This window comes from Ovis aries, chromosome 23, assembly GCF_016772045.2.
Source record: "Ovis aries strain OAR_USU_Benz2616 breed Rambouillet chromosome 23, ARS-UI_Ramb_v3.0, whole genome shotgun sequence".
NCBI lineage: Eukaryota > Metazoa > Chordata > Mammalia > Artiodactyla > Bovidae > Ovis > Ovis aries.
In genome coordinates, this window is record NC_056076.1 from 47,045,646 (window position 1) to 47,072,950 (window position 27,305).

The window sequence follows — 27,305 nt, forward strand, 5'->3', positions numbered from 1 at the left end:
ATTTTGTGGTTTCATACAAATTTCAGAATTTTTTGTTCTAGTTTTGTGAAAAATGCCATTGATATTTCAATAGGGACTACATTAAATTTGTAGATTGCTTTCAATAGCATGGTCATTTTAATAATTTTCCTTCTTCCCATCTGTGAACATGGTTGTCTTCAATTTCTTTAATCAGTGTCATAGTTTTCCAAGTACAGACCTTTTATCTCCTTAGATTTGTTCCTCAGTATTTTTTATTTTTAATGTGATGATATATGGAATTTTTTCTTAATTTCTCTTTCTGGTAATTCATTGTTAGTATACAGAAGTGCAACAGGTTTCTATATATTAATTTTGTATCCTCCAACTTTACCAGATTAACTGATGAGTTCTAGCAGATTTTGGTGGCATCCTTAGAATTTTTATGTATAGTATTGTGTCATCCGCAAACAGTGATAGTTTTACTTTTTTCTTTCCAACTGGATTCCTTTAATTCTTTTTTCTCTGATAGTAGTGCCTAGGATTTCCAGTGCTATGTTGAATAGAAGTGGTGAGGGTGGGCATCCTTGTATTGTTCCTGATCTCCGATGAAATGCTTGTAGCTTTTCACCATTGAGTATGATGTTAGTTGTAGGCTTGTCATATATGGCCTTTATTATGCTTTTATTATATTCCTTTTGTGCCTACTTTGTTGAGAGGTTTTTTTGTTGTTGTTGTTGTTACCATAAATGGATGTTGAATTTTGTCAAAAACTTTTTCTACACCTGTTGAGATGATTATATGGCTTTTAGTCTTCAATTTTTTAATATGGCATATCACATTGATTGAGTTGCAGATATTGAACCATCCTTGCTTCCTTGGAGATAAATCCCAATCGATTATTATGTATAATCCTTTTAATGTACTATTGAATTCAGTTTGCTAATATTTTGTTGAGGATTTTTACATCTATGCCCATCAGTGATACCGGCCTGTAATTTTTTGTGTAATGTCTTTGTCTGACTTGGCATCAGGGTACTTCTGGCCTCATGTTTGGAAGAATATGTTTGGAAGTGTTTGTCCCTTTGCAGGTTTTTGAAATAGTTGGTGAAGTATCAGTTTAACTATTTTCTAAATGTTTGGTGTAATTCACCCGTATAGCCATCTAGTCATGGACTTTTGTTTGTTGGAAAGTTTTTTGTTTTTATTTGTTACTGATTCGATTTCATTACTGGCAATTGTTCTGTTCATATTTTCTATTTCTTCCTGATTCAGTCTTGAAAGATTGTACATTTTTGTGAATTTATCCATTTATTCTAGGTTGTCTATTTTATTGGCATATAATTGTAGTACTCTCTTATGATCCTATGTATTTCAGTGGCATTGGTTATAAATTCCCCTATTTTGTTTCTGACTTAAATTGATTTGGGCCCTCTTTTTTTTTTTTTTTTATGAGTCTAGCTACAGGTTTATCAGTTTTGTTTATCTTTTCAAATAACCAGCTCTTAAGATTCATTGATCTTTTCTGTTTCATTTTTTAGTCTTTATTTCATTTATTTCTGCTCTGATCTTTATTATTTCTTTCCTTTTACTAACTTTGTGGTTTTTTTCTTTCTCTAGTTCCTTTAGGTGTGAGGTTAGGTTGTTTGAGTTTTCTTGTCTCCTGAGGTAAGCTTGTATTGCTATAAACTTCCCTGTTTTACTTATAAACTTACTTGTAAGTTTACTTATAAACTTCCCTGAATTACTTTTGCTTTATCTCATAGATTTTCAATCGTGTATTTTTGTTTTCATTTTCTCTGTGTTTTAAAAATTTTGCCCTTGAATTTTTTCAACAACTTCTTGGTTGTTTAGTAACATATTGTTTAGCCTCTACATGTTTGTGTTTTTGCATATTTTTTCTTGTATTTGATTTCTAGTCTCATAGTATTGTGATTGGAAACGATGCTTGATATGATTTCAGTTTTCTTAAATTTACTGAGACTTGTTTTGTGACCTAGCATGTGATCTATCCTGGAGAATGTTCCATGTGCACCTGAAGAGAATGTGTATTCTACTGCTTTTGGATGGAATGTTTCATATAAATGAATGTGATCCATTTGGCCTAATGTGTCTTTTAAGGTCAGTGTTTCCTTATTAATTTTCTCTCTGTATGATCTGCCATTGATGTAAGTGAGGGCTGTTAAAAAGTCCCTTACTATCATTGTAATACTGGTTTCTCCATTTCTATCTGTTAATGTTTGCTTTATGTATTTAAGTGCTCTTATCTGGGGAGCATATATATTTATAATTGTCTTTTTGGATCGATCCCTTGATCATTAGGTGATGTCCTTCTTTGTCTGTTACAGCCTTTGTTTTAAAGTCTTTCATCTGATATGAGTATTGCTACCCTGGCTTTTTTTTTTTTTTTTTCATTTTAGTCTGCATGGAATACCCTTTTCAATCCCTTCACTCTCAGTCCATGTGTGTCTTTAGATCTAAAGTGAGTTTCTTGTGGGCAGCATATATATGGGTCTTGTTTTTGTGTGCATTCAGCCACTCTGTGTATTTTGATTACAACATTTAGTTCATTTACATTTGGAGTAATTATATATATATATAGAAATTTTGTAAATTGTTTTGTGATTGTTATTGTATTTTTTCTTTTGTTCTTCTTTTTCTCTCTTCTCTTGTGATTTGATGACCATCTTTAGTGTTATATTTGAATTCCTTTCTCTTTTTGCATGTGTGTATATGTATTATAGATTTTGGTTTGTGGTCATCATGAAGTTTATATATATAGAAATATATATTTTAAGATGCTGGTCTTTTAAGTTCAAATACATTTTAACAATCCTGCATTTTTACTTTCCAATGTTTATTGCTTTTGACATTTTTTTGATTTGTCTTTATTTTTTGTAAATTAATTATTTTAATTAATTACTTTACAATATTGTGGTGGTTTTTGCCATACAGTCACATGAATCAGCCATGGGTGTACATGTGTCCCCCGTCCTGAACTCCCTCCCACCAGCCCGCCATCCCATCCTTCAGTGTCATCACAGTGCACTGACCCTGAGTGCCCTGTCTCTTGCATTGATTGACATCATTTTTATCCCTTAACTACTTAATATGGATATAGATGAGTTTACTACACTTGTCTTTTCGTTAAGATTTATGTATTTACTAACTTTTGGCTGTATTGGGTCTTTGTTGCTGCCTACGGGCTTTCTCTAGTTGCAGCAAGTGGGGGCTACTTGTCGTTGTGCACGGGCTCCTCGTGTGGTAGTTTCTCTCGTGGGTCGTCGGCTCTAGGGCACACAGGCTTCTGTACTTGCGGTGCATGGGCTCAGTAGTTGTGGTGCACGGGCTTAGTTGCCCCGCACAGCATGTGGAATCTTCCTGAACCAGGGGTTAAACCCATTTCCCCTGCGTGGGCAAGCAGATTCTTAATCACTAGACCCCCAGGAAAACTCAGCCCTTGTCTTTTAACCTTCCTACTAGGTTTACACACGGTTGATTCACTGCCTTTATTGTCTGTGTGCCTTTACCCATGAGGTTTTTCCTTTCATAATTTTCCTAGTTCTAGTAGCAGTCTTTTCTTTTTCACTTAAAGAAGTCTCTTTAACATTTCTTGTAAAGCTGTTTTGGGAGGGCTGAGCTCCTTTTGCTTTTGCTTGTCTATAAACTTTTTGATCATTCTATCGAATTTGAATGAAAGCATTGCCTGAGAGAGTATTCTTGGTTATAGGTTTCCCCCTTTCATCTCTTTAAATATATTGTGCCAGTTCCTTCTGTCCCGCAAAGTTTTTGCTGAAAAGTCAGTTGATAACATTATGGGAGTTTCCTTGTACTTAACTTTTTGTTTTTCTCTTGCTATTTTTAATCTCTCTCTTTATCTTTAATTTTTGCTGCTTCTATTACAGTTTGTGTTGATGCGGTCCTCTTTGGGTTGATCCTGTTTGGGAATCTCTGTGATTCCTGGACCTGATGTCCATTTCTTTACACAGGGAAGTTTTCTGCTATTATTTCTTCATATAAGTTATCTGCCGCACTCTCTCTCTCCTATTTCTGAGACCCTATAATGCAAATGTTAATACCTTAATGTTTAAGAGTTGTCTTAAACTCTCTTCATTAAATTTTCTTTTTTTTCTGTTCAACCTGGGTGATTTCTACTACTCTGTTTTCCAGCTCACGGATTCATTCCTCTGTATCATTTAGTCTACTATTGATTACTTCTAGTATATTTTAAAATTTCACTTATTGTAGTTTTTATCTTTCTTTGGTTCTTCCTTATTTCTAACCCCTTATTAATAACTTTCAACTTCTTACTCTGCTCACCTAATCTTCTCCTGAGTTCTTTGAGCATCTTTACAATTATAACCTTGAGCTCTTTATTGGGTAGATTGATTATCTCCAGCTCACTTAGTTCATCTGGAGTTTTATCATGTTCCTTCATTTGGAACATATTCCTGTGTCACTTCATTTTGCCTAATTTCCTGTTTTTATTTCTGTGTATTTGGTAGGTTGGCTATATTTCCTGACTTTGGAGAAGTAGACTTTTGCAGGAGATGTCCTGTGTTTCCCAGCAGTCAGCAGTGCACTTCCCTCTGGTTGCAAGAGCTGTATGCTTTAGGGTTCTCCCCTATGTGGGCCGTGTGGGTCCTTATGTTGTGACAGGCTGACTACTGTGGGTTGTCTGGTAGGCCTGGGTGCTTTATATATAGAGCTTCCCTGGTGGCTCAGATGGTAGAGAGTCTACCTAGAATGCAGGAGACCCAGGTTCAAACCCTGGGTCAGGAAGATGCCCTGGAGAAGGAAATGGCAACCCTATATATATAGCAATATAAATAGCTATAAACCATATTGTTTCGTTGCCTGTGCTGAAGCTGCTAGCCACTGGTGGGTGAGGCTGGGTCCCAAAGCAGCTGGGTACAAAGCCCTGAGGGGTTCTGGGGCTAGTGCTAGTCCAAAGATGGGTGGAGCCAGGTCCTAGGATGCTTGGTTGCAGGGCTGGGTGTCTTGAATTAATTAGATGGCCTGCTGGTGTGGGGCCTGTTCCTGACACAGCTATCTGTGGAGTCCAGGGTGTCCGAAAACAGGTGTTGGCTTGCTGGTGAGTGGGGCTGAATCCTGGGGCTTGGGGGTCCTAGGGCTGGGTATTGACCTGCTGGTGGATGGGCCCAGGGCCAGGGGTTTCCCAGGGCTAGTTCTAGCCTGCCATGGGTGGGACTGAGCCCCTTGGAGTCCTGGGGCTAGCCCAGATTCACTGGTATGAGGGTTCTGGGGGACAGGTCCTGGGGCAAGGTGGGTAGGGTTTTATCCCCACCTGTCTAACTACTTGGCCTGAGGTGTCCCAGTACTGGTGCTTACAGGCTTGTGGGTGAGGCCAGTCTCAATGCTAACAAGCTCCAGGGAGGATTCTGGAATGGCACTAGTCAGCAACAGTGTGCTTGTGATAGAATGAGCTTCCAGTAACGGCTGCTACCAGCGTCTGTGTCTACGAGGTGAACTCCCATGTCTTCCTGCCTCTCCAGGAGGCTCTCAGAGATCACCGGGGAGGTCTGACCCAGGCTTCTTTCAAATTATTGCTTCTGCCCTGGATCCCAGCACATATGGGATTTTGTGTGCACAAAGGAAAAAAAAAAATAAAAAAAGAGGTGAGGTCTCTATTTTCCACAGCCCTCTGGCTCTCTTGAAAGTAAGCCCCATTGGCCTTCAAAGCCAAACATTCTAACGGCTCATCTTCTTGGTGCAGGACTCAAAGATCATGATGTGGAGCTTGAACCCCTTACTCCTTGTGGAAAACCACAGCAGTTGTAATTATCCCCCCATTTATGGGCTGCCCACCCATGGATATGGGTCTTGACTGTACAGCATCTCCACTCCTCCAGCCTGTCTCATTGTGGCTCCTTCTTTTCTATCTTTAGTTATAGAAAACATTTCCTGCTCTTCTTCTGGTCTCATCAATAGTTGCTTTGTAAGTAGTTGTAATTTTGGTGTGCCCATGGGAGGAGGTGGGTGCAGGGTCTTCCTCCTCCACCATTTTGGCCATTCGCCTTTATTTTTAATGACACTGACTTGTTCAAGAAGCCATGTCAATCGTCCTGCAGAACATCTCCCTTTCTGTAGTTGTCTGATTGTTTCCTCAAGGTTTCACCTGCTGTTTTATGCCTGGTCAGACTGTGATGTCACCTTACCAGGATGGCAGTCTGATCTTTCCATCATGCAGCTATGTTGCAACTAGAAAGTAGTCTGTCTGAGCATGAGCTTTTGACAAGAGCATAAACCTTGTGATTCCATAATCTGGTTATGTGTTTATAACAATGGCATGGCATAGAAAGTCCTCTGTATTTCAATAGGCTTTATACTTCCCTGAAATCCCCAATTTTATAACCAATTCATACTCAGGATTGACTGTACATGCCTCCCTTCATGGAACACTGTTCCTGAGCATAACTGACTGGTTCTGATTTTATTTTTTATTAAGTATAGTAAATGCCTTTCTTGGATCTGTAGACACCACTTTTGGTAGTTCTAGTGCTTTATCAAGTTGAGCAGCATTTGAAAGTTGGGAAGTTTCCTGGTAGAAACAGGAGGTAATCAGGAAACAAACAAAAAACAAATTAGAACTTATGGGTATATATATTCAAGCTTTTAAGTGAATTTTAGATGCAAAGACTGTAAAAGAGAACTATAATAAAAACATTTGAAAGAAGAAATGTGTCCTTTTTAACTGTTTGTTTTTGAGATGGAAAGCTTAATGCAAAATTTGGATCTTATTACAGAAATTGAAACGAGCTCATGCAAATTAATCTCCATTGCACCCGTAAAAAAGAAATTAAAAGCGCTAATGCTGCTTGTAGTGTATATACAGTAACATTTCCTAAATATCTTCTGGGTCTAAAGCTAGGAATGATATTCAATGCTTCCTTTTCCTCAGGCTACAGTATCATAGGATTCAATTTTGAATCTGATAATGGAGGCACTTTTGTTGCACAATAGCCCACAAAGGAAATGAAGGAAGTAGAAAACAGGCAGATTATTGAAGCAGAGACAAATGAGACGCCTCGGTTAGATGCTCAGTTCTGGGCTTCCTTTCTTTGGTAGACAGAAATTAATTGAGCATCTAATTGTGTCCATTTCGGGGTCACGTTACCTTTTACAGTTTAAATCGACCATTGGTGGTGGCCCTATTCTTAGTCTTTTAATCCAGAAGACAGTTTTCTATGTTCATTTGAATGACATGAGTAGAAGATGATACAGATCTGGCAAACTTAATACTTTTAATTAACAAATTTATAAGATGACATTCTGTGTTTCAAGTAATTACATATCTTAAATAGTTAATACCAGGTATTTCCATAGAGTTTTCTTAGCTCTCTTTTCTGCTGTTAACAAATTCTGAATTTCCATCAAACTTATCTCAGGAAAAGTAGTGATTTTATTTTAAGGCCTGGGTACCTCAAGTATAAGCTGTTTCACAATCTGCATAGAAAGCAAGCCATTTTTGAAGCAACCCCATGATCAAAGAATTCTAAGTTACTGAGCCACAGCGTGTCCTTAAGTCCCCATTATCTGCTGTAGAGAGCGAGACTACTTGCCAGACTTAGTGATTCCAGCCGTAAAACCCTAGAAATACTCTTGACTGGAGTTGAGACGCTGCCGTTTTCCAGGAATTTAGTAAAACTTTGCTCAAGCATCTCTGACAGGTCGTTTATAGTCTTGTCAAGAATATGGTCAACATTGCTCAGATCAGCTCAGGATCCGGAAGTCCCTCCATTCCAAGAGTTAGAGCTTTGCCTTCCCATTCATCTTGGTATACCAGGATTTCACTAGGTCAGTGATTCACTGATTAAGTGACTCTGCAGGGATTCTAAAAGGAATTTGAAGGAAATTATTCTAACAAATCCTTCAGCTCATTTGGTGAGGGCAGCTGTGAAACCCAAGGCGCTCCATATGTGTGTGGATAATTGGATCCCTAGATTTCTCTGCCTTAGTGTATATGTACATGAAAGGCATCTGTATATTCGGTGTATAGGCATGCGAGGTCAGGGGGACAGGGAGTGGGAAGTGTAGTGTGGAGGAGGAGATGCCTGTGGGTGCCTTTGGCTGGATCTTTCCCTCCTAGTGAATTGAACGCCCAAGGCCAGCATCAGTGTTAGGACATTTCCCACTCCCATACCTACTGATGTGGAAGAGGGGAGGGACCCTGATATCAGAGTGGCTCATCTGCCAAGGCGATGATGGAATTCCTTAGCATAGACATTTTTTGATCTGTGAACAGTAGAATCCAGCCTATTGGGTTTCCTTGCTTTGTACTTGCCAAAGTATTAAACAATTCAGAACCTCTGGATAAAAAGAAAAAAAAATGGAGTTGCTGTACCCTCATCCCATTCCTCTACCCAGAGGTACTACATAGCTAAGTTTTTCACCAAATCAGAGAAATACACATCCACACTCTTTCACTCAGAGAGAAAGAAAGGAAAAAAAATATTAGATATGTAGATACCTTTTCACCTTACATATGTCTTGGGCTTCCCTGGTAGCTCAGACAGTAAAGTGTCTGCCTGCAATGCAGGAGACCCAGGTTTGATCTCTGGGTCAGGGAGAGACCCTGAAGAAGGAAATGACAACCCACTCCAGTACTCTTGCCTGGAAAATATGCTACAGTCCTTGAGGTTGCAAAAAGTCAGACATGACCGAGTGACTTCACTTTCACTTTCACTACGTATGTCTTAGAATTAGGTAGATCTGCATTTGCTTACATACAGAGATGTTCAAGACATATTATTAAATGGGGGAAAAGGCAAGGTGCCAAACAGTATACACAAAATGATTCCATTTTTGCAAATTTAGAAGAGTATTTACAAAAATGGAATCATTGATATATTGATATATATATTGATATATTCAGAACAATTACATGAGAAATTAGCAATAGTGGTTGGGTGGAAAGCTAAACGTTTCCTTTTAAACTTTTTGTATTAATCGAAGTTTTTCTTTGTCCAGTTTAAACATTACCTTTATATTTTAAAAAGTTATTTATTTATTTTTGGCTGCGTTGAGCCCTCGTTGCTGCACGAAGCCTTTCTCTAGTTGAGGCGAGTGGGGACTACTCTTCGTTGAGGTGAGAGGGCTTCTCATTTCAGATTCTCTTGTTGCAGAGCACAAGCTCTAGGGCACAGCTTCAGCAGCTGTGGTGTCCCACAGTATGTGGGATCTTCCTGGACCAGGGATCGAACCTGTGTGCCCTGGGCTGGCAGGCAGATTCTTAACCACTGTACCACTGGGGAAGTCCAAACACTACCTTTAATTCAAACTTTCTTTCTACTTGGGAGTGGACAGATAGTACGTGGGTGGGGAGAAAACACTACGTGGGTGGGGAGAAAACACTATGTCTTCAAAATCTTTCCTTGTCAGTGTATATAGGTCTACTTTGTTCTTTGTATTGGGGCATAGTGATCCTTCGTAAGCCTGTAGCATGATTTATTTAACCTCTAATGGACATTTTCTGTGTGTGTGTGTGCGCGCGTGCTCCATCATGTCCGACTCTGTGTGACCCCATGGACTGTAACTTGCCAGGCTCCTCTGTCCATGGAATTTTCTAGGCTAGAATTCTGCAGCAGGTTGTCATTTCCTACTCCAGGGGCTCTTCCTGACCCAGTGATCGAACCTAAATCTTTTGTATCTCCTGCATTGGCAGGTGGATTCTTTACCACTAGCGTTTTAGATATTTCTCATTTCAGAGGAGAATGTGCATAATGCTTTATTAAATATCCTTGAACATTAATTATTTTGCACATGTGAACCATTTCTATAATGTAGTGTAATTAATTGATCTTGCATAAATGGTGAGGTGTCGAATTGTGAGTTGGTGGGCATGTGTTTCATGTCGCTCTGTAAAAATGTTGTACTAGTTTATATTCCTACCAACTGTATCTGAGTACATATTCTTTCATACCTTGCCTGCTCTGAATATTAGCTGGGTAAAATCTTTAAAATTTCTGCATTAAAAATTTTTGAGACTCTTTTCGAAAGAAGGTAATATTTTTGTCCAGATGCACTGAAGAAATATTAATGATACTTAAGGTGGTTTCTTAAATTTTCTGTGCACAGCAAGCTTTTTGATACAACCATAAAGAAAACATATGAAGGGAATATCTGCTTAGATGATTTTGTGTGTTCTTTTCTTTCTGGGGACTCTATCCTGTAGTCACATTGACTCAGCAAGTTTGTTACAGCCAGTTCATCAGAACAAGTAAACGAGCATCGTTGCCACATTCTAAGATATGACCCAGCTCTGCCATCCAGGCAGTAAGGACACCCTCATAATCGTTTGGGTAATAAGCAGCCTCCCATTTCCATTTTGAGTAACTTCAGAATATTACATGAAATCATTTGTATTTCCAGTAATATCATTTATTTTATATTACTAAAACAGTTACTCAAATTATTTACATTCATTTTAGCCTTTTTCTCCCTACCTCTCTCCGTTTTTATGTATTTTAAGACAGCTTTGTTGAGATATAATTCATATACCATGCAACTCACCCATTTTAAATGTACAGTCCTATGGCTTTTAAGGACAAGGGGTGACGGCTAAGGGGTGCAGAGTTTCTTTGGGGAGTAATGAAGATATTTTAAGATTATTATAGTGATCGTGGTATAAATCTGTAAATAAACATGGGCTCTACCCAGGTGAGCACCTTTAGGAAATTCAGGGCTACCAGCCAAAGCCAGAGCAGTGCGTGTCATACTGAGGAGCACAAGGAAAACACCCCTGTCTTTTCTAAGCATCTTAGTCACAAGAGAACACGAGTTCGTGTTTAGATTACGAAGAAACTCGTACTTCCAGAGTGGAGCATGGAGGGACTCTGAACTCTATGAACAAAGTAACTAATAGCTGTTGAGTTGCCACCAAACGCTGACCCCGATGCTGGCAGACACCCACAGTTTTGCAAAACACTGCCCAGGTAGACATGGTCACAGTTAGTGTCCGGTGTAGTCCCTCTGGGGATGTCTATGGCTTTCACGGCTCTTTAATTCAGATCCTTTTGTTCTCAAAAACCGTTGCTTACAAATGAAACAGACGAGCTTCAGGTACAGCAGGACTGTAACTTTTCTGGAGCTAAAGGCATAATCCCCTACGAGATACACTTCTCCCGGTGCAGCAGAGTGACTAATTAACTGAGGCCTGGCCAGTAGTTGCTCTGAAATGGTCACTAAAATTGTGAGATTCAGTTTGAGGACCTGTCAGGGACACCATTTGTTACTAATGTGAGGTCAGCCAAGACTTACTGGTAACCATAGTTGTTTGATTTTGGCAAATTTGGCACACCATTTTTGACAAATTAAAACAGCAATTTCTCTTTGGTCTCGTGAATTTGCAGGGGTGGGAATGGACATTGATGAGTCGGGGTTAATGCAGGGGAGGAATTGATGGAGGGAAGGTCACTGGCCTGGGAGCCAGAGACCTAGGTTCTGAGTCAAACCCTCAAGTGTGAGTTTGAGAATGTGGAGATTTAGAAACGTATTCCGTCAATCTTGCTTGTTTAACATGCAGTTTTAGTTTTTATTTTGCAAGCTTGATTTGAACTGAATTTTATGCTGATCATCTTTATTCTGTAAACAGTCCTTCGGAACTACCCAAATTTCACGAAAGGACCCCAGTGCTGGGAAGGATCAAGTGCAAGAAGAGAAGAGGGACAGAGGATGAAATGGTTGGGTGGCATCACCGACTTGACTTAAGTCTGAGTAAAGGACAAGGAAGACTGGCGTACTCTAGTCTGTGGCCTCTCCAAGAGTCAAATATGATTTAGCCACTAAAGAGCAAAATTCAGGAAGTGCTTCCCCTCCTCATACACTAGATGGCACTATAGGTGAGGCAAATCGATTTACCAAAAAAGAGCCTTGGATAACCAAGACTAATTTTGATAAATGAGAAAAGCTTAGCACTACAGGATACTTCTATTTTCTGGGAAACAGAAGAGTTACCTTGAGAAGCCTTAAGATAGCAACCCTCTAAGACACTAAAATTATGCCCACAGATTAGAAAGCAGTGGAAGCAGATAATTGAATAAAGATGTTATGAAATAGCTGCATTATACCTAAACTCTTACTTTGATATGAACTTTTTTGGGGGAGGGGGGGAGAAATTACATACTGTGAAATAAAAGTAGTCACAAGAAGAAATAAATGTGAATTCTATTCACATAATGTTAAAAAATATGAAAACCTAAACCTACAGTCTGTTATACAGAGTAAAGTAAAGAGAAAAACAAATATATATATTAAGTTAGCTACTTAGTCGTGTCCAACTCTTTGTGACCCCATGGACTGTAGCCCGCCAGGCTCCTCTGTCCATCAAATTCTCCAGGCAAGAATACTGGAGTGGGTTGCCATTCCCTTCTCCAGGGGATCTTCCCAACCCAGGGATTGAACCCAGGTCTCCTGCACTGCAGGCAGACTCTTTACTGACAGAGCCAGCAGGAAAGCCAAAAATATTTACTCGTGATCACATTTTAACGAACTGAAGAGTCTATCATTAAGAGATAAATAACATTGTGTGATACGTTCTTTTTTAAATGTAACTTTTGTGTGTGTGTTAGTCCCTCAGTCGTATCCGACTCTTTGCGACCCCACAAACTAACCTGCTAGGCTTCTGTGTCCATGGAATTCTCCAGGCATATATATACAGTATATATATATGTACGCTATCTAAACGACATATTCTAGAAGAATAGAACTGATGAACCCGTCTACAGGGAAGAAATGGAGACACAGACCTAGAGAACGGACTGATGGACCCAGCTGGGGTGGAGAGGCTAGGAGAAATTGAGAAAGTAACATTGACATGTGTTCACCATCATGTGTGAAATAGATAACTAGCAGGAAACTGCTCTGTAACACACAGAGCCCAGCCTGGTGCTCTGTGACGACCTCAAGGGGGTGGAATGGGGAGAGAGAGAGGTTTTAGAGAGGGGAGATGTGTAAAATTATGACTGATTCATATTGATGAACAGCAGCAACCACCACAACGTTGTAAAGCAATTCTCCTCCAATAAAAAAGTGAATTATCCTCCAATAAAAGCAATTATCGGCCAATAAAAAGGCCCTTCCTCATTAGTATAGCAGTGAATATCTGCACCTGTCATGTGGGAGACAGGGGTTTGATTCCCCAGCAGGGAGGCTGTATACATTTAAAGGACTTCCCTGTAACTCAAACAGTAAAGAATCTGCCTGCAATGCAGGAGACCAGTGTTTGATCCCTGGGTTGGGAAGATCCTCTGGAGAAGGGAATGGCAATCCACTCCAGTGTTCTTGCCTGGAGAATTCCATGGACAGAGAAGGCTGGCGGGTTAGTTTGTGGGGTCACAGAGTCGGGCATGACTGAGGGACTAACACACGCAAAAGTTAAGTTAAAAGAAGAATGTGTCACACAGTGTTTACTCATTCTCTTAGTAATAGACTCTTCAGTTCTTTAAAATGTGATCGTGAGTAAATATTTTTGAATATTAAAAAATGTGAAAACTATCTACAGTGTTTTTTTAAGGATATACGGTAGGCTTCCCTGATAGCTCAGTTGGTAAAGAATTCTGCAGTGCAGGAGACCCTGGTTCGATTCCTGGGTCAGGAAGATCCCCTGGAGAAGGGAAAGGCTACCCACTCCAGTGTTCTGGCCTGGAGAATTCCACGGACTGTATAGTCCACCGGGTCACAAAGAGTCGGACACGACTGAGCGACCTTCACTTTCACATAGTTGGTAAAACCATAAAGAGAAAGGGAATGCTCAGCATAAAAATTGGGATGGAAGTTACCTCTGGTGGGAGGAGGGGAAACGTCTGAAAGGAACAGTGAGGGGGTTTCTAAGACACAGAATGTGTTCTGGGCTTTAACCAGAGTGAAGCCTGTTATTATTATTATTAAAAAGGAATGGATGTTTTATACTCTTCTATATGAATTATATATTTCATAATAACAGATTAAAGCATAGCAAAGATTACTGTAATTCCCTTCTTGATTCTTTATCTTGCCTTGGTAAGTTGCTTTCCAGTTTTTTAACTCACCCTGATGCCACAGATTTCTTCAAGGACAGAGGGGGAGATGTACCCAGGGTCATTTTTAAAGAGTGGCCTGTCATCTGCTTTTAAAACTCTTAATGTTATCAGATCTATCCCTGAGGGCAAATTTGGACTTTAGAAACACTCAAAGCTGCTAATAAAGGGTGTTCTTAAATTTGGTGAGGCCCAACTTCAAACAAGAGGACTCTCCAACAGCTGAGGGGTGATTAAGTTATGATGATTTCAGTGCAGTCATTAAAACTTTTAATAACTGGGAAAATATTTACAAAGTATTTTTAAGGAGAAAAACACAGCTAATCAAAACACATGAGAAGCCTATTTTGTAAGAAGATGGAAAGAATGTAACCAAAATACCTTATTTTTTTTCTTGTGCATTTATGCATTATTCCACTTTTCTACAGGGCCACATATTATTTTTGTAAATGTGGGCTAGGGGAGGATGAAGTGAAGTGAAGTCGCTCAGTCATGTCCGACTCCTTGCTACCCTCTGGACTGTAGCCCACCAGGCTCCACCGTCCATGGGATTTTCCAGGCAAGGGTACTGGAGTGGGTTGCCATTTCCTTCTCCAGGGGATCTTCCCGACCCAGGGATCAAACTCAGGTCTCCTGCATTGCAGGCAGATGCCTTACCATCTGAGCTAACAGGGATGAATCTACATTGAAGATGATTTTAAAAGAAGAGTTTCAGAAATGTTTTGATCAATGGAATAAAAGCGTGACCTACTAAGGTGACTATTTTGAAGGGTGACTCAGTTTAAATATATTGAATTGGCCAAAAATTTCCTTCAATTTTAAAGTAAAAATAAAAGACATATTTTTCATTTTCACCAGGAACTTTATTGAACAATGTACTCACTGTTTTCTTCCACTATCTTCTGGCATTTTCCAGACAACTTCATAATTCCATAGTCCCAAAACTGTTTCTCTTTTAGAGCAAAGAACTCTTCTAGGCGCTTTTTACAGTTCTAGGGAGTTGAATTTTTTTCCATTAAGAGAATTTTGTAAAGACCAAAATATATGGAAATCCAAAGGTACGATGTCTGGTGAATACATTGGATGAATCAGAACTTCCCAGCCAAGCTTTAGTAGTTTTTGCCTGGTCATGAGAGAAATATGTGGTCTTTTGTTACCTTGATGGAAGATTATGTGTTTTCTGTTGACTGATGCTGGACACTTTTTGTTGAGTGCTGCTTTCAGTTGGTCTAATTGGGAGCAGTACTTGTTGGAGTTAATTGTTAGGTTTTTGACAAGGAGCTCTTAATAAAGGACTTCCTTCCGATCCCACCATATACACAACAGCACCTTCTTTGGTTGAAGACTGGCCTTTGGTAATGGTATAGGGTGGTTCATTTCGCTTGCCCCATAATCTCTTCCGTTCTACATTATTGTACAGTATCCGCTTTTCATTGCCCGTCACAGTTTGTTTTTTTAAATGGACAGTTTTCATTACATTTAAGTAGAGAATCGCATGCAGAAATATGGGCAAGAAGGTTTTTTTTTCCACTTGACTTATGTGGAACCCAATCATCAAAGTGATTAACATAACCAAGCTGGTGCAAATTATTTTCATTGCTTGATTTGGATATTTTGAGTATATCCGTTGTCTCCTGTATGATGTAACATTGATAGTTCGCAATTAATGTCTTGATTTGATCTCTATCAGGTTCAACTGTTCTACTTGACTGTGGAGCATTGTCTAGCAAAAAACTCCACAAAGCACCTTTGACATGTTTTTTCACCTCCAAACACTTCAAAAAACTTTTTTTATTTGTTTCAATTGAGTTTTTACCTTTCTCAAAATAGTAAAGCATAACATGCTAAAAATGTTGCTTTTTTCATACATCTTCAATATTAAAATGGCTACACAAAAATTCACCAATTTTGATGCTTTTAAAAAAAAATTGCACACTGATATGACTGCTGTTAAAATAGTCTGACAAAATTGTTTCCAAAGAAGTTAAAGACGGCTGAGTGCTATTTAGATCCAGTTTACAGAAAAAAAAAAGAATGAACTTTTGGCCAACCCAGCATTATATGATATATTTGTTTAAAAATCAATTCATATTAAAAAAAAAGATTTTTTTTTTATAGAGCAGTTTTGGGTTCACAGCAAAATTGAGTGGAAAGTTCAGAGAATTTGCATATATCTCCCACTTCACATGTCCACAACTCCTACATCATCAATATCTTGCATCAGATGAATCTACATTGACATGTCTTTATCACTCAGAGTACATAGTTTGCATTGCATTAAAAGTCACTTTGGTGCACACACTATCGGTTTTGACAGCATGGCTACCTTGATAGTGTCATGTAGAATAGTTCACCGCTCTGAAAGCCTCTGTGTTCTGTCTCCCCGTCTCTCCCCACTGATCTTCTTATTGTCTTCATAGTTATGCTTTTTTTCCAGAATGTCACATAGGTGAAATCATACAGTATGAAACTGTTGATATAAATAATCAATAAACAACCTATAATAGGAATGTTGTGAAGTGTTAGTTGCTCAGTCGTGTCCGACTCTTTGCGACCCCATGGACTGTAGATTGCTGTAGGCAAGAATGCATGTAGGTAAGAATGCTGGAGTAGATTGCCATTTCCTTCTCTAGGGGATCTTCCCAACTCAGGGATCGAATCCTGGTCTCCTGCATTGCAGGCAGATTCTCTACTGTCTGAGCCACCTGGCCAATCCCGTAATAAGAGTAGAGAATGTTTATTTGAGCCAAGCCAGGGACTATAGCCTGGGAGACACAGATTCAAGAAGCATTTGAATTATATTCTGCAGGATCAAAATGGGGCAGGCTTTTAAAGGCAAAAACTGGAAGGTTGCAGCTTTATCAAGAATTATAACTGGAACTGGCAAGAAGTAACTGTGCTTGTGGAGGAAGGATTGGTTGGGGTCCACATGGTTGCAGCTGCTAGCAGATACTGGTTTGAGGATAGCTAGTGGTGGTGTTGAGTCTTATACTGTTCAGAAACTCAAGTTCTTAGTAATGTAGAACCTGTCTGAAACCACATTCACAATGGCCACCAGGCTCCATTTTGGATGCTTGAACCACAGTTACTCCATTCTGATTTTTAAAAGCATTCTTTTCTTTAATGGTTAAAGCAGATGTACAATTTATATCTGATAGGCTACAGACTGGCTATTCTAGACTAAGTCAAATCATGTGTTAGTCAGAATGACTTCTCTGTAACTCAGTATTTGAAAGTTTCTTCCATTGTTACCTTTTCAGATTGGCTTCTTTCACTTAGTAATATGCATGTTTCCTTGATGCCTTTTTATGGCTTGGTATTTTTTTTTAAGTACTGATAATCCATTGTGTAGAAGTACTGCACTTTATTGATTCACACACTGAAAGGGTATTTTAATTGTTTCTGGCAATGAATAAAGCTGCATCGGCAGCTTCAGAGTGAAAGTTTGTGTGTAGATGTGTTTTTAACTCTTTGGAGTAAATTCCAAGGAGCATGGCAGCTGGATCATATGGTAAGTGTATGTTTAGTTTTGTAAGAAACCACCAAACTGTCTTCCAAAGTGGCTGTACCATTCTGCATTCCCACCATCGGTGAATGAGAGTTCCCATGGCTCTGCATCTTCCTCAGTATTAGTGGTGTTCGTGTTTTGGATTTTCACCATTCTCATAGGTGTGCAGTGCTATCTTGTTTTTTTGATTTGCCACTCCTTGATGACATATGTTGTTGAGCATCTTTTCATATATTTGTTTAGACAATCCATATATCTTTTTTTGTGAGGTGTTTGTTCATTTTTTTTTTTGCCCATTTTCAATTGTATTTTTTGTTTTCTTATTGTTGAATTTTAGGAGCTCTTTGTATATTTTGAATAATAGTTCTTTATCAAATGTGTCATTTGTAAATATTTTCTCCCAGTTTAAATCACTACTTTTTGTGTTAAATATTTTATTACTTCAAGGATTATAATTTTCCTTTAATCTCCTTTTCTCTTAGACTTCTGGGGACTTTTGCTTTATTTATTTTACCCTGAATTCAAAGAAAAAAGTTTAACTAAAAAAATAACAATAAAATGTGTATAAACTGGGTGATAAAATGCAAATTTATATTTTTAGAAAGCAATAATTATCTTTGAATGGCAGAAAACAAATTTTGGTTTAAAAAGTAGTACTTACTCATGTTTGGGAACACATGTAAGAATTAAAGATTTTAAAATTTTTAAAATAAAAAATTAAAAAAAAAAAAAAAGTAGTACTTACTATGATTCCTTCACAAGGTCTTTGAAACACAAGTTGCTTCATTTTCTGTATTTTCTGGCAATCTGAATAAAAACTTGTCACCTTAAGCAACAAAACTTTATTTGAATCATTTTGGGTGGATATCTTTATAAAATAGTGTTTTACTTGCCTATATAAACAGCAAATATTGAACATAACTGACTTTGAATCATAAGAGAATGCTGCTGCTGCTAAGTCACTTCAGTCTTGTCCGACTCTGTGCAACCCCATAGATGGCAGCCCACCAAGCTCCCCCGTCCCTGGGGTTCTCCAGGCAAGAACACTGGAGTGGGTTGCCATTTCCTTCTCCAATGCATGAAAGTGAAAAGTGAAAGTGAAATTGCTCAGTCGTGTCTGACTCTTCACGACCCCATGGACTGCAGCCCATCAGGCTCCTCCGTCCATGGGATCTTCCAGGCAAGAGTACTGGAGTGGGGTGCCATTGCCTTCTCCGAATCATAAGAGAATGGTGTATTCAAAAAACAAGAACAAGATGTTTTGGAAAAGGAACATCAGAGCATAAGAAAAAGCTCTTGAAAATTAAAAATGTTATTGTCTAAATAAATTCTGTAGAATAGTTTGAAAACAAGGCAAAGGAAATTGCCCAGAGAATAGAAGAAAAAAAAAAGAGACCAAACAATGGGACACTATAGGGGGAAAAAAAAATCGTGTAAAACATGCATACAGGTATTTAAAAATCAAATAGTGCTATATTTTATCCCTTTTTAAGTTTCTTTTTCATTGTGATAAAATACACATTACATAAATTTTACCGTTTTTTACTATTTTTTTAAGGTTTATATGTTTATTTTTCACGATACTGGGTCTTCATTGCTGCATGAGGGCTTTCTTCAGTTGCAGCAAGTGGGGGCTACTCTTGGTTGAGGTGTGTGGGCTTCTCACTGCAGTGCCCTCCCCTGTGCAGACCACAGGTTTCCGAAGTTGCAGGTCGTGGGCTCTGGCGCATAGGCTCAATAGTCAAGGTGCGAAGGCTTAGAAGTCCCTTGGCGTGTGGGATCTTCTCAGACCAGGGGTCGAGCCCGTGTCCCCTGCGTTGGCAGCCGGATTCTCAACCACCAAACCACCAGGAAAGCAAAGACACAAGGAGATGTGGTTGAGAATTTGCATGGCTAAAAGTGTCTTTGTTCTATTTAAAAATGTGATCCTTTGAAAAGGCATAACCTTCTTACTCCTGATCCTTTGAAGGTAAAGGATCTTTGCTTCCCAGGAAACTTAGAATCTTTTTAACTCCAGTGTTCTGAAATTACACAACTTTGTTTATACCAGCCTTTTTCCATTCGCTGTGCTTGCCGTTGTCAAACCAGACATTCTTATGCTTCCATTCTAAAATAAAATGTCTTTTATTATTTCTTTGATAAATTATTCCTCTATGCTTTCTCTAGTTTATTTTTAAGAACCTGTATTAACGGGGCATAACCTGGATTGATTTTTTAAGATTTTTTTCCCCTATAGTGTCCCATTTTTTGGTCTTTTTTTTTTAAAAAAATATTTTCTGAGCAGTTTTCTTGGCCTTGTCTTTAAACCATTCTACAGGATTTATTTAGACAATAATATTTTTAACTTCCAAGAGCTTATTCTTATTCTCTGTCCCTTTTTCAAAAGAGTTGGCTTAAGACTAAATATTAAAAAAACTAAGTTCATGGCATCTGGCCACATTACTGCGTGGCAGATAGAAGGGGAAAAGGTGGAAGTAGTGAGAGATTTCCTCTTCTTGGGTTCCAAAATCACTGGGGACGATGACTGCAGCCATGAAATCAGAAGACAATTGCTTCTTGTCAGGAAAGAGATGACAAACCTAGATGGTGTGTTAAAAAGCAGAGACATTACTCTGCCAACAAAGATCCGGATAGTCAAGGCTGTGGTCTTTCCCAGTGGTCACGTATGGTTGTAAGAACTGGACCATAAAGATGGCAGACTGCCAAAGAATTGATGCCTGCGAACTATGGTGCTGGAGAAGACTCCTGAAAGTCCCTTGGACAGCAAGGGGATCAAACCAGGCAATCTTAAGGGAGATCAACCCTAAATATTCACTGGAAGGACTGATGCTGAAGCTGAAGCTCCAGTATTTTGGTTATCTGATGCGAACATTGGGAAAGTACCTGATGCTGAGAAAGACTGAGGGCAGAGGAAGAGAGTGTCAGTGGATGAGACGGTTGGACGGCATAACCAATGGAATAAACATGAACTTGGGCAAACTCTGGGAGATGGTGAGGCCTGGAGTGCTGCAGTCCATGGGGTCCCAAAGAGTCGGACATGGTTGGGCAACTGAACAACAACAATGCATGTTTCAATTTTATTACATTAATTTTTAGAAAGTTTGGATGAATGCCTGAAAAGTTTCTATGTGTCATTATCGTGTTTGTGCCTAGATTTTATGATATAATTTGGGCCACTTGTGCCTTTCTTGCTTTTATCCAGTTCTTACCTGTGTTCTCTTTAGATAAAGGTAAGCATTTTCAAATAAGGGAAGTATTAGTGAAAGTCAATGTTTTATGAATACATTTTAAGGGAATGTGAGATACCAGATAATGTAATTAATACTGCTAATGCACATTAATACTATGAATAAAAGTACAGCTTCATTCAGTTTGAATAAGGATATTGTTATTCAGGAATGTCCCCTTTAATGGCCCCTGCTACTCAAGAGGATATTCTAAATGCCCGGGGTGGTAGTGGTGGGGTTCTCCTGAGCAGTTTGTTTGAACTTATCTCCACAATTTAAAAAAAAAATTATTTATTTTTAATTGAAGGATAATTGATTTACAATAGTGTGTTGCTGCTGCTGCTGCTGCTAAATCGCTTCAGTCGTGTCCAACTCTGTGTGACCCCATAGACAGCAGCCCAGCAGGCTCCCCTGTCCCTGGGATTCTCCAGGCAAGAACACTGGAGTGGGTTGCCATTTCCTTCTCACATCATCTCCATGTTTGTGCAGGGTCTGGGTGGGATCCTGGGTGAATTTAGGGGCTTCCCTGGTGGCTCAGTGGTAAAGAATCTGCCTGCCAATTCAGGAGATGCAGGTTTGATCCCTCAGTCTCAAATATCCCCTGGAGAAGGAAGTAGCAACCCACTCCAGTATTTTTGCCTGGGAAATCTCATGGACAGAGGAGCCCGGCAAACTACAGTCCATAAGACTGCAAAAGAGCTTATCTTTTAACATCACTTTCCTTCACCTGGTCCAAATAAATGTGTATATATTTGTTCCTTTAGTGATAAGCAATAAAATGCCAATTAGTTTGGCAGTAAGAAGTGAACTAGTCAAGTGCAATCCCAATTGAGATCATTGTACCTTCAGTTTACAATTGAGAAGGCAGCTCTGAGAAGAAAATTAACAATGGAAAAACAACTTTATATATCCTTAGAGACCCCAAACTACCTTGCAGGCTTTAAGTTATGCTTCTTGCTTTTGACAGGTTACAATTACCTTCAAGGGTTTACTGCTATACAAGGAGTGTTATATTTCATTGTCATCCCATCTGCATTTTCTTTTTTGTTCACAGTGCGAGATGAGGACAGAAGCACGACGAAAAAATCTTCTGATTTTGATTTTGCATTACTTAACACAAGAAGGGTATGTTACATTACAGATATTTACAGAGATGATTCCTCTCTTTCTCTGACCTCTGCTTTTCCAGATACACACTTTTAAAAGCAATTAATAACTTTTTTTTTAGAGCAGTTTTCGATTTACTGAAAAATTGAGCAGAAATTTCTGGTATATGGGCGAGAACTCCCATATATCAGCAATCCCCCACCCTGCCTCGTGTCCCCTGTTACAGCTTACATTGGTGTGTACATTTATTGCACTTGATGAGTCAATATTGATATATTATTACTAAAGTCCGTAGTTTATGTCAGAGTTCACTTTTGTGTCATATAGTTCTACAAGTTTTGACAAAGGCATGATGTCACATATCCACCCTTGTAGTATCGTACAGAATAGCTTCTCTGCTCTAAAAATCTCTTGTGCCCTACCTATCAGTGTCCCAGTCCCACCTCCAGCAACCTAGACACATTTTTATTGTCTCATTTGTCTAGATATTTTTCACATTGTACATTTAAAAAAAATTTTATTAACAAAGCTACCCAGTTCATGGGATACTTGCCCTTTCCCATTCAGGTTTGAAGATGGTGTAGGCCTTTTAATAAGATTTCTGAAGTCCCATTGCTGGCACACAAAGAAAACTTTCTTATTCCTCAGTTTTCCTTCCCTCAATATAAAGGTTTTGCATTTACCTGGATGACTTGTACTCAACTCTCTTTCCTGAGGAAATTGGGAAGCATTTGAGTTTGGCCACCTACCCTATTTGAAAATGTGAGAGCATTGTAGAAGGAAATGACAGCCCACTGCAGTACTGCTGCCTGGAGAATTCCATGGACAGAGGAGCCTGGCGGGCTGCAGTCCATGGGGTCGCATGACTGTGCAACTAGAAAAAAATGTGCGAGCACTTACAATGAGGACTGCTGGTATACTGGGTGTTGGGAGAGGAAGAGAGCCTGCAAAGTATCTGAAGGCTCCTCTTTTTAATTCATTTTTTATTTTACTTTGACTGATGCACTGCACTGCATGTGGGATCTTAGTTCCCCAATAAGGGATCAAACCCTCGCCCCCTGTTAAACTCAGAGTCTTAACCACTGGTCCACCAGGGAAGTCCCCGAAGGCTACTCTTTAGAGTTTCCTTTCCTTTTAATTTTCATCCTGGAAGAAAATATTCAGGTTTCAGGGTTAGGGCTGAAAACATTTGCGTTAAAGCAGTGCTTCTCAACCTGGAGAACCACTGAGAGGATATTTGGCAGCGTCTGGAGTCCTTCTGAGTGGTGTACTGGCATCTAGTGGGAAGAGGCCAGGATGCTGCTGAACGCCCTTCAGATGCACATTTTAAGTCACTTCAGTCATGTCTGACTCTGTGCAACCCCACAGATGGCAGCCCACCAGGCTACCCGGTCCCCAGGATTCTCCAGGCAAGAATGCTGGAGTGGGTTGCCATTTCCTTCTCCAATGCATGAAAGTGAAAAGTGAAAGTGAAGTCACTCAGTCGTGTCCGACTCTTAGCAACCCCATGGACTGCAGCCTACTAGCCTCCTCCATCCATGGGATTTTCCAGGCAAGAGTACTGGAGTGGGATGCCATTACCTTCTCCGTCAGATGCACAGGACAACCCCAAATGTCAATGACGCCCCGATGGAGAAACCTTTCTTTAGAGCACAAAGAACCAGCCAGCTGCTGGTATTTTCCCAAAAGACTGAATGAGCATCTCTTCCTCCGATAAATGTCATAGCTGTCCGTGAAATAGGAGATCTACTGTAGCTGAGAGTCTAGTAACCCTAGTGTTGAGGTAGGAAGGCAAGCTGGAGGGTAGGAGGTGGCTGGGACGGAAGTGAGAGCTGATGCTTGTTTCTCTGATCTGTGCCAGCAGCAGCTGTTTTAAATAAATAAATCTAGCACCCTCCCATGGAGAAGGCAATGGCACCCAACTCCAGTACTCTTGCCTGGAAAATCCCATGAACGGAGGAGGCTGCAGTCCATGGGGTTGCTAAGAGTTGGACACAACTGAGCGACTTCATTTTCACTTTTCACTTTCATGCATTGGAGAAAGAAATGGCAACCCACTCCAGTGTTCTTGCCTGGAGAATCCCAGGGACGGGGAGCCTGGTGGGCTGCTGTCTATGGGGTCACACAGAGTCGGACGCTACTGAAGTGACTTAGCAGCAGCAGTGCCCTCCCAAGGAGAAGAGACCTTGAGGAATTTTTCTTTTAAGCTCCAAGGGAAGTAGTATTAGGGTCCCCCCTTTACATTTGAATAAATTGAGGCTTAGGGGCATCTAGGAACTTGCTGGAAGTCTCCTGGGTCTAAGTGGGGGCACTTTGCAGGCCTGTCTTGCCCCCAAAGTCTTCAGGGTCTGATTCCTCTGCTCTGGTGTGGAAGACTTGTTTTTGTTTGAGGATTACCTCAGGAAAATAAAAATGTATGTGTGTCATATTTTTTGTTAAAAAAAAAGATGGCTTTTTAAAGTCAGAAAATGAAATCTTTACAACTATAGTGAAGCATTCTTTTGTTATTGAAAGATTTGACTTTTTATCGTGGAGGTTTTTTCTTTTTTTTGCCAAAATTTCAAAGGCATCCTTTTTGGTGATGGATTATAACACAGCATTTTTTAAAAACTTTTTATCTTATATTGGAGTATAGCCAGTTAACAAAGTTGTGATAGTTTCAGATGAACATCGAAGGGGACTCAGCCTTCTGTTATACATATCTCCAATCTCCCCAGACTCCTCTCCCATCCAGGGTACCACATAACATTGAGCAGAGTTCCATGTGCCAAACAGTAGTTCCTTGTTGGTTATCCATTTTAAATATAGCAGTGTGTACATGTCCATCCCAAACTCCCAAATTATCCCTCTCCCCCTCCCCCTAGCAACCATAAGTTCGTTCACTAAGTTAACAGCATTTAAAAATTCTTTTTGTTTACTTATTTATTTCTGGCTGCATTGGGTCTTCATTGCTTTAAGAGGGCTTTCTCTAGTTGCGGCAAGCAGGGGCTCCTCTTTGTTGTGGTCCGTGGGCTTTTCACGAAAGTAGCTTCTCGTGTTGCAGAGGAGGCTTCAGTCGTTGCCGTACACAGGCTCAGTATTTGTGGCGCACGGGATTTGTTGCTCCATGGCACATGGAATCTTCCCGGAGCAGGGATCAAACCTGAGTCCCCTGCATTGGCAGGCAGATTCTTATCCCACTGTGCCACCAGGGAAGTCCCAGCAATTTTTTTTTTTTTTTAACAGCACTTTTGAACAAACTTTGTTACTGAGTAATATTTCTCCCTTGGACTGACCACATTAGATCTTCAATTACAAAATGTGGCCTTTCTTATAATATGTTACATCAAAATTTTGGAAATGGCTGTTTTTCTCATGGTAAACATGATGAACATGGTAAACATCGCTGCAGATGGTGACTGCAGCCATGAAATGAAAAGACGATTACTCCTTGGAAGCAAAGTTATGACCAACCTAGACAGTATATTAAAACGCAGAGACATTACTTTGCCAACAAAGGTCCGTCTAGTCAAAGCTATATTTTTTCCTGTACTCATGTATGGATGTGAGAGCTGGACTATAAAGAAAGCTGAGCGCCGAAGAATTGATGCTTTTCAACTGTGATGTTGGAGAAGACTCTTGAGAATTCCTTGGACTGCACGGAGATCCAACCAGTCCATCGTAAAGGAGATCAGTCCTGAGTGTTCATTGGATGGACTGATGTTGAAGCTAAAACTCCAATACCCTGGCCACCTGAAGTGAAGAGCTGACTCATTGAAAAGACCCTGATGCTGGGAAAGATTGAAAGCGGGAGGAGAAGGGGACGACAGAGGATGAGACGGTTGGATGGCATCACCGACTGGGTGATGGACATGAGTTTGGGTGGACTCTGGGAGTTGGTGATGGACAGGGGGGCTGGTGTGCTGCAGTTCATGGGGTCGCAAAGAGTCGGACACGACTGAGCTACTGAACTGAACTGAAACATGATGAACTGCATCATCTTTAACAAACATTTCTCAGTCCACTTACTTTGAAACACAGTTTTATCAGACACTTCTCTTTTTGGTGTTGGGGGTTTAAATTTTATTGAGAAAATGGCTCATCACCAGTCTCTGGCCAGAGAAATGAATCCCTGGCCCCCACACCTAGTTGGCAGGCAGAACAATCAGGTGATGCTCAACTGCTAAATCTCTGTGTCCCCACGTAGCAAGGGAGTGGACAGCAGAGCCAGAGAAGAGCAGTCGGCGAGCCAGGCAGTCTGCATGTGGGCACTGGGTTGCTCTGCACTTTCCACCATTCACTGATGGAAAGCACTTCCAAGGGCAGCATAGTGCCAAGTGTCTGCTCTAAAACCAGGGCTGGTGGGTTGGTGTGGTAGGAAGGGCTTGCAGGATAGAAACACAGAGTCTGGAGCCAGTATTGTTGTTCAGTCGCTAAGTCATGTCTGACTCTTTGTCACTTATGGGCTGCAGCACACCTTCACTATCTCTGGAGTTTGCTCAAACTCATGTCCACTGAGTCAGTGATGCTATCCAACCATCTCATCCTCTGTCACTCCCTTCTCCTGATGCCCTCAATCTTTCCCAGCATCAGGGTCTTTTCCAATCAGTCAGCTCTTCGCATCAGGTGGACAGAGTATTGGAGCTTCAGCTTCAGCATCAATCCTTCCAATGAATATTCAGGGTTTATTTCCTTTAGGAATGACTGGATTGACTGATTTGATCTCCTTGTGTCTCAAGAACCTTCTCCAGCACCACAATTCGAAAGCATCAGTTCTTCAATGCTCAGCCTTTTTTATGATCCAACACTCACATGACGACTGAAAAAACTGTGGCTCTGACTATAGGACCTTTGTCAGCAAAGTGATGTCTGCTTTTTAATACTCCGTCTAGGTTTGTCATAGCTTTTCTTCCAAGCAGCAAGCTTTTTTTAATTTCATGGCTTTAGTCACTGTCTGCAGTGATTTTGGAGCTCAAGAAAATAAAATATGCACTGTTTCCACTTTTTCCCCATTTATTTGCCATGAAGTGATGGGAGCGGATGACATCATCTTTGGTTTTGGTTTTTTGAATGTTGACTTTTAAGCCAGCTTTGTCACTCTCCTCTTTTACCTTCATCAAGAGGCTCTGCCTTGATGCAGGAGCCAATCTGCCTTGGTTCAAATGCCCACTCTACTCTTTCCTAGCCAGTGACCTTGGGCAATCTACTTACTTTCTTTGTCCCTCAGTTCCCTTGCTTGTAAAGTGGAAGATAATGAGTGTCAGGCACATGCTTTTATTATGAGGATTAAATATATGACATGCTTAGAGTAGCTCCTGACACCAAGTGAGCATATATGAGTCCTTGCTTACTTTTACTGTGGAGGAGGTACGGGCTGGATTTTATTCTTCTAATACACAACCTGGATTAGCAAAGGACTTAAAGCAGTTAAAAATGTGGGTTTGGCCCATTTTTCATTATCTTTTGATAAAAATCTCAGCTCCATTCAAA

General features: G+C 40.0%; 1 protein-coding gene across 2 annotated transcripts in view; it reads left to right on the forward strand.

The window, feature by feature from the left end:
- The window catches only part of KATNAL2 (katanin catalytic subunit A1 like 2), a 108,931-nt gene that overhangs the window by 22,230 nt on the left and 59,396 nt on the right, over nt 1–27,305 (forward strand). The window contains exons 1-2 of one of the 2 annotated variants that reach the window (XM_060405265.1): nt 259–2,079; nt 21,784–21,854. In XM_060405265.1, coding sequence (XP_060261248.1) covers nt 21,790–21,854 — 65 coding nt within the window. In that variant the 5' untranslated portion in view covers nt 259–2,079; nt 21,784–21,789. Of the gene's footprint in view, nt 1–258; nt 2,080–21,783; nt 21,855–27,305 lie in introns of those variants that run through there. The other variant, XM_004020529.6, reaches the window with a different exon arrangement.